The sequence below is a fragment of the Aulonocara sp. 'chitande type north' Nkhata Bay genome, linkage group LG22 (assembly GCF_057382095.1).
Source record: "Aulonocara sp. 'chitande type north' Nkhata Bay isolate Kocher_YH1m ecotype deep benthic linkage group LG22, A_spYH_male_GT1.1, whole genome shotgun sequence".
NCBI classification, from domain to species: Eukaryota; Metazoa; Chordata; class Actinopteri; order Cichliformes; family Cichlidae; genus Aulonocara; species Aulonocara sp. 'chitande type north' Nkhata Bay.
Window position 1 is genome coordinate 35,734,781 of NC_141364.1, and position 8,440 is coordinate 35,743,220.

At 48.5% G+C, this 8,440-nt stretch overlaps 1 protein-coding gene across 1 annotated transcript; it reads right to left on the reverse strand.

Moving 5' to 3' along the window:
• Window positions 1-4,209: 4,209 nt before the first annotated feature.
• LOC147304590 (uncharacterized) lies at window positions 4,210-6,496 on the reverse strand. The gene is made up of 3 exons (XM_086279521.1): window positions 5,200-6,496; window positions 4,850-5,067; window positions 4,210-4,554 (listed from the first exon to the last, which is right to left on the reverse strand). The coding sequence occupies exons 1-3, from the start codon at window positions 6,200-6,202 to the stop codon at window positions 4,210-4,212; spliced, it is 1,566 nt and encodes a 521-aa protein (XP_086135647.1). The 5' UTR covers window positions 6,203-6,496.
• Window positions 6,497-8,440: the final 1,944 nt, after the last annotated feature.

Here is an 8,440-nt window from a genome sequence, read left to right on the forward strand (position 1 = left end):
ATACAGTGGGGCAAAAAAGTATTTAGTCAGCCACCGATTGTGCAAGTTCCCCCACCTAAAATGATGACAGAGGTCAGTAATTTGCACCAGAGGTACACTTCAACTGTGAGAGACAGAATGTGAAAAAAAAAATCCATGAATCCACATGGTAGGATTTGTAAAGAATTTATTCGTAAATCAGGGTGGAAAATAAGTATTTGGTCAATAACAAAAATACAACTCAATACTTTGTAACATAACCTTTGTTGGCAATAAAAGAGGTCAAACGTTTACTATAGGTCTTTACCAGGTTTGCACACACAGTAGCTGGTATTTTGGCCCATTCCTCCATGCAGATCTTCTCGAGAGCAGTGATGTTTTGGGGCTGTCGCCGAGCAACACGGACTTTCAACTCCCGCCACAGATTTTCTATGGGGTTGAGGTCTGGAGACTGGCTAGGCCACTCCAGGACTTTCAAATGCTTCTTACGGAGCCACTCCTTTGTTGCCCGGGCGGTGTGTTTTGGATCATTGTCATGTTGGAAGACCCAGCCTCGTTTCATCTTCAAAGTTCTCACTGATGGAAGGAGGTTTTGGCTCAAAATCTCACGATACATGGCCCCATTCATTCTGTCCTTAACACGGATCAGTCGTCCTGTCCCCTTGGCAGAAAAACGGCCCCATAGCATGATGTTTCCACCCCCATGCTTCACAGTAGGTATAGTGTTCTTGGGATGCAACTCAGTATTCTTCGTCCTCCAAACACGACGAGTTGAGTTTATACCAAAAAGTTCTACTTTGGTTTCATCTGACCACATGACATTCTCCCAATCCTCTGCTGTATCATCCATGTGCTCTCTGGCAAACTTCAGACGGGCCTGGACATGCACTGGCTTCAGCAGCGGAACACTTCTGGCACTGCGGGATTTGATTCCCTGCCGTCATAGTGTGTTACTGATGGTGACCTTTGTTACTTTGGTCCCAGCTCTCTGCAGGTCATTCACCAGGTCCCCCCGTGTGGTTCTGGGATCTTTGCTCACCGTTCTCATGATCATTGTGACCCCACGGGATGAGATCTTGCGTGGAGCCCCAGATCGTGGGAGATTATCAGTATTCTTGTATGTCTTCCATTTTCTGATGATTGCTCCCACAGTTGATTTTTTCACACCAAGCTGCTTGCCTATTGTAGATTCACTCTTCCCAGTCTGGTGCAGGTCTACAATACTTTTCCTGGTGTCCTTCGAGAGCTCTTTGGTCTTGGCCATGGCGGAGTTTGGAGTCTGACTGTTTGAGGCTGTGGACAGGTGTCTTTTATACAGATGATGAGTTCAAACAGGTGCCATTCATACAGGTAACGAGTGGGGGACAGAAAAGCTTCTTACAGAAGACGTTACAGGTCTGTGAGAGCCAGAGATTTTCCTTGTTTGAGGTGACCAAATACTTATTTGCCACCCTGATTTACGGATAAATTCTTTACAAATCCTACCATGTGAATTCATGGATTTTTTTTTCACATTCTGTCTCTCACAGTTGAAGTGTACCTCTGGTGCAAATTACTGACCTCTGTCATCATTTTAGGTGGGGGAACTTGCACAATCGGTGGCTGACTAAATACTTTTTTGCCCCACTGTAACAAGTTTTGTTACCAAAACCTCAGTAACACAGCTAGAGCCATGCCATTTTGAAAGATTCTCTCATTGGATGAGATTGTGTCGCACTATTGCATCACTAAAGCGTGTGGCAGCATCATTCAAGAAAACAAACACAGAAGGTAAAGGCTGGAAGTGTTTCAGTGAAACTAACACCGCAGATGAAGCGTCTAAAGCAGCAAAGTTCATCATTCACACAGTACAAAGTGAAACGTTCAAAGAAGAGTACAGATGCATAAAAGAAAATCTGCCACTTCCAAAACAAAGCTGTCTTCAAAGGTTAAATCCAGTTATTGATGAAGATGGGCTCCTCAGACTAGGAGGTCGATTGGCACCTGCTAACCTAACAAAAGATGAGAAACATCCACTCATTATCCCAAATGCTCATCATATAGCCATCCTTCTTATTAGATACTATCATGAGAAGGTAGCGCATCAGGGGCGTCACCTAACAGAAGGAGCGCTCAGAGGTGCTGGATTTTGGATTATTGGCAGTAAACGGCTCGCCTCTTCTGTTATTTACAAGTGTGTACTTTGTCGAAAGCTTCGAGGACGACTTCAGACCCAAAATATGGCAGATTTACCTGTGGACAGGCTGACACCAATGCCACCGTTCACTAGTGTAGGATTGGATGTCTTTGGACCCTGGACGGTCACCACACGTCGTACCAGAGGAGGGAGTGCAGACAGTAAACGCTGGGCTGTGCTTTTCACCTGCATGTCCACGAGAGCTGTGCACATTGAGCTCATTGAAACAATGTTAACATCCAGCTCCATCAATGCGCTGAGGAGATTTTTCTGCATCCGTGGACCTGCTCAAATACTCAGATCTGATAGAGGTACAAATTTTGTTGGAGCATGCAATGAGTTGCAAATTGATCACAAGGACACAGAACTAAACTCATACCTGCAAGAGAAAGGATGCACATGGCTGTTTAATCCCCCACACTCATCGCACATGGGTGGATCGTGGAAGAGACTTATTGGAGTAGCAAGGCGCATCCTAGATGGTATTCTGTTGAAAGCCGTACATGTCCAACTAACGCATGAAGTGTTAAGTACATTCATGGCAGAAGTAATGGCAATAATGAATGCAAGACCACTTGTACCAGTCTCAACAGATCCAGACAAACCAAACCTTCTCACTCCAGCAATGCTCCTTACACAAAAGGTCAATGCATTATCTGCACCAACAGGAAGCTTTGGACCGCCAGACCTCTACTCAAAGCAATGGAAGCAAGTACAGTGTTTGGCAGACTCTTTTTGGAAACAGTGGAAAAGTGAATATCTTTCAACACTACAGCAAAGGAGAAAATGGACTGATGATAAAACAAACATAAAAGTTGGTGATGTTGTGTTATTGAAAGATGCTCTCGCACACAGAAATGACTGGTCCATGGGAAAGGTTGTAAGAACATTTGAGAGCAAGGACAATAAGGTTCGAAAAGCAGAAGTAAAGACTGTGAAAGATGGAAATGAAAAAGTGTTTTTGAGACCCATCGCTGATATGGTTTTGCTTTTATCAAGTGATAAATAAGTGTTTGAAATAGCCCTAAACTGTTCAAAATGTTTATTAGAAAAGTTTGTTCTAGTGGCACAATTATATTGTACCAGGCGGGGACTGTTCTGCCTTTTATAACTTAAATCGGATATTATAGTTGTAAGCTGCTCTAGAGCTCCCTCTAGTGGCTGCTTTGGGTTCGGTTACTTTGGGAAAGGAAAAAATGAGAACGTGAAGAAGAAATAAAAGATGGCGGAAAGTGATACCGTAATGTTATCGTTCTAAGCTGATACGGACCTTAAAATGTTGTTGCCTTGGACAAGATATGTCTGTAAGTGTCACGGCTGGCGGAGGGAGCCGTGTGGTGTGGAGGAAAAGGAGGACCCAAGATGCAGCGAACTGATGACAGAGTGATGTTTATTTACAAGGTGGTGGTGGTGGCAAAAACAGGCAACTCAACATGAGCAATTACAAACCTAAACTGGGAGAAACTAAAGACAAACCTGAGACCATACAAAAGGGGTGCGGGGCAGAGAGACGCAGAGACAGGAACGAAACACCATAGAATGCAGAGCTACACGGAGGAACGCAGTGATACATGGATGAACGCAGACGAGCCGACGAGGAGCACAGGCAGACACCAACTATAAATACACACACCAGGTAATGAGGAAATGGCACACAGGAGGGGACACAGCTGGAACTTAATGGGCATAACGAGACACAGACCTACAAAGTAAAACAGGAAATCTAGAACCCGAACCGGACACAAGGGGGGAGGACACAGAATAACTAGAACAGAGGGAAATAGTCACAAAACACAAAACGCTTGGTCAACGACCCAGGACCATGACAGTACCCCCCCTCCAAGGGCTGGCTCCAGACAGCCCAAAACAAAAACAGACGACCAACCCAGGGCGGGCGGCGGGGGCCCAGGACGGAGGGACCAACACCGAACAAAACAAGCTCCAGCGGACCGAGGGAATTGTCCAAAACAAAAAACACACATGCTGGAGTACCAGGACAAAACACAGTTCAGGAGGCCGGCCCAGAGGCTCACAGCTCAGAAGTCCAGGACAGTTTATCTTCTGAGGCCGGCCACGTCGGCGACACAGCTCCGAAAGCCGACCGAGTGGAAGGTAGCGGTGGCGGAGCGGAGGCAGTTCAGGGGGCCGACCGTGCACACGGCAGCGGCGGCGACGAGGAAACCGTTCAGGCGGCCGACCGTGCGGACAGCAACGGCGGTGACGAGGAAACAGTTCAGGCGGCCGACCGTGCGGACAGCAACGGCGGCGTCTAGGAGGTCGTCCATAGTGACGATGACGCTCCACCAGCAGCCTGGCAGATGACCGCCGATGTCGAGGCGGCAGTTTGGGACCCGAAGGTGGCGTGGCCGTCGCAGCACCAGACGAGACCGAAGCAGAGGCTGGACCAGACGAGGCAGCTGATGAGGATGCTGAAGCAGAGGCCGGACCAGGCGAAGCTGAAGCAGAAGCCGGACCAGGCGATGCTGACGAGGATGCTGGAGCCGGGCCAGGCGATGCTGAAGACACGAAGGCTGGAGCCGGACCAGGCGAGGATGAAGCAGAAGCAGAGGCTGGACCAGACGAGACTGAAGCAGAAGCAGAGGCTGGGCCAGGCGTGGGTGAAGCAGAGGCTGAAGCCGGGCCAGGCGTGGGTGAAGCAGTGGCTGGACCAGGCGACGGCATGGGTGAAGACACAGAGGCCGCAGCTGGCGAGGATGGAGACACAGAGGCTGCAGCTGGTGGAGATGACGGGTCTTGGGGCTGGACGGGTTCCTCGGGCCCCCCAGCTGACGAGACAGGAGGCTGGCCGGGCTCCTCGGGCCCCCAAGCAGGCGAAGCAGGAGGCTGGACGGGCTCCTCGGGCCCCCCAGCAGACGAAGCAGGAGGCTGGACGGGCTCCTCGGGCCCCCCAGCGAAAACAGTCTCTGGACCAGTGGGCACCGGGGCCCCTGGAACACACAGGTCAGAACCAGTAGGCGCACGGGCCTCTGGCAGGCACAGTTCAGAACCAGCAGGCGCACGGGCCTCTGGCAGGCACGGGTCAGAACCAGCAGGCACACGGGCCTCTGGCAGGTACGGGTCAGAACCAGCAGGCACACGGGCCTCTGGCAAACACAAGGCAGACTGCAGCTGCACAGAGCATTGACCCAGCTCGGGCAGCGACAGCCGGATACAGTCCTCAGCTGGCTTCTTAATCTCCAGTCGTCCAGAGTCGGCCGGGGGCTGGGACCCAGCCTCTGGGGAGGCCCTGGAGTGCGTCACAGTCTCTGGGCTGGCCAGCTGTTGCGGACTGACAACTGCGTTATGTGGTGTGTCTCTCTGCTTGACATGAACAGGTGAAATACAGCGCTTTTCCGGTTGAATGGACTCGACTTGTAATACAGGCGGAGCTGGTGAAGATGGTGGCTGAATAGGTGGCTGAGCTGATAATAAAGCTGATGAGTCTCTTGCCAACAGAGCTATTGACTGAGCTATGGATTGTAACCCAGTGTCTAATAGGTCTGGCTGTGACTGTAATGGAGGTGGCGATTGAGTGGCTAACAGAGCTAGTGGCTGCTGGGCGGCTAACTGAGCTACCTGCTGGGCAGCTGGCTCAACAAACACAGCCCCGGAATAAACAGTCATTCGAGCTGGCGAAACAGACGGAGTGTCTTTTCCACTCACCACAGCCGGCAGTTCCGAAGTCCTACTCTCCGGCTGTGGGGCGATGCGCCGACGGCGCGATCGTCGCTTCCTCCCGGGCGAAACCTCCGGCGGGCCGGGCAAAACCTCCGGCGGGCCGGGCAAAATCTTCACCGCCGGGCTGGGTTGGGAAGCGGTAGCGGCTGGAGGGCGAAGGTGCAGCTCATGAAGGAGGAAGTCCCGTGCCAGCGGGTGAAGCGAGTCTAGCAGCCAGGAGTGTGCAGAGAGTAGCTGCTGTAGCCTGGCTTCTACAGCGCGGTGGAACTCTTCTTCCTCCTGCTCGAGCCACAGGTTTACCAACCTTGCGACCGTGTCGGTTACCTCCTCCCGAAACTCCTGGGTAGGTGCGAATGCTGCTGGGTCCATGTTGGTCGGCTCGTACTGTCACGGCTGGCGGAGGGAGCCGTGTGGTGTGGAGGAAAAGGAGGACCCAAGATGCAGCGAACTGATGACAGAGTGATGTTTATTTACAAGGTGGTGGTGGTGGCAAAAACAGGCAACTCAACATGAGCAATTACAAACCTAAACTGGGAGAAACTAAAGACAAACCTGAGACCATACAAAAGGGGTGCGGGGCAGAGAGACGCAGAGACAGGAACGAAACACCATAGAATGCAGAGCTACACGGAGGAACGCAGTGATACATGGATGAATGCAGACGAGCCGACGAGGAGCACAGGCAGACACCAACTATAAATACACACACCAGGTAATGAGGAAATGGCACACAGGAGGGGACACAGCTGGAACTTAATGGGCATAACGAGACACAGACCTACAAAGTAAAACAGGAAATCTAGAACCCGAACCGGACACAAGGGGGGAGGACACAGAATAACTAGAACAGAGGGAAATAGTCACAAAACACAAAACGCTCGGTCAACGACCCAGGACCATGACAGTAAGTATGAGTGTCGATAAAATAATTATTATCTTTTGTTTTGTGTAAAGATGGTACGATAATTTGTACATTTGAAAGTTTTATCTTGTTAGCTTTCAGTAAGAGTGTAACAAGCTAGTTTACAATGTTAGTTAGCTAATACAGTATTTTGTACTTTCAGTTTTACGATGGTCAAAGAGAAGGCAATGGTCAGAGGCCATTCTTCAATAAATCAGCGCAAAAAGGAAAATAAGTCTGGTTATTGGAGCATTGTTTTCTCGCTGTCTAGCTGGTGAATCTAAGAGACTCAGGGCGCGGACAGCACAAAATATAATATTGTAAATATAAGATTAAGAGGGGTGTCTTGTTCTGTCAATTTCGCCTTTCTTGTCCTTACATAGATGACACACAAATTACTTATTAACGGGAAGGTCTCAATGTCACAATTTGTGGACGGAAATCGGGCAGAGAGAGAGGTGTGGATCCAAACGCAGACACGGATACAGAGGAACGATTAAACAGAAAACAAGCCTTTATTTTAGCTGCAGAAACACTACAAAACAAAAGCAAAGGAAAACCGAGAGACGCTAACTAAACCTATACAGGGAAAACTAACCGGAACCTAGAATACCAGAGACATGGAGGGAATGACACACAGAGGCAACACTGAAGAAAACGCAGACGACCTGATATGGAGTAAGGGGCAGCACACGCTATAAATACACACACACGCAAGGAAATGCTGAAGAGGCAAACAGGCAGGGAACACAGCTGACACTAATCAAACATGACGAGGCAGGGACGAAACCAAACAGAATACATGACCAGAAACACGGACCTCCAAAGTAAAACAGGAAATGCACAGAAACACAGACTGAAGGGGGAGAGAGAGAATACGGAGGAGCATGGGGGAGAGCACAGACATGACGAGATGGGGAAACACGGAACAAAAACTTACATAACTATATAAACACACAGAGGGAGACACCGAGGGCAACTACACAGGGGGAGACTACTAAATAACCAGGGAACCAAACAAGGAGCAAAAGAAACTCAAAACAGGATAACTAGACTCTTAGTGAGTAAACTAAAGACTAACAAAGTGAACTTTATACATAAGTTATAGTACAAAATAACCAAAACACAGGAAAACACAAATCAATGGGTCAAATGACCCAGGACCATGACTTTTAAAGACCTGGATAACTCTAATTTCCTGCTTCCAAATTGAGATAGGCACACAGTTTTAATGTGCATATTAAACACATATGTAGGACTGCTGTCTTGCATTTGCATAATAACTTTTTAGAAACATCCTCTCTCAGAGTATTGTTGAAAAACTATTTCTTACATGTAAAACTTCAAGGCTAGACTATGATATTTCATTATTATCGGACTGTCCTAAAAACTCCTTGAAAAGCCTTCAGTTGATCCAAAATGCTCCCACAAGAATGCTCACAGGGACCAGAAAGAGAGATCATATTTATCCCATATTGGCTTCTCTTCATTGACTCCCAGTTAAATTAAAAAAAAAAAATTCAAAGTCCTTCTCCTTACATGCAAACTCTTAAAAAAATCAGGCCACATCTTAACTAAGGCCTTACAGGGAGTGCAGAATTATTAGGCAAATGAGTATTTTGTCCACATCATCCTCTTCATGCATGTTGTCTTACTCCAAGCTGTATAGGCTCGAAAGCCTACTACCAATTAAGCATATTAGGTGA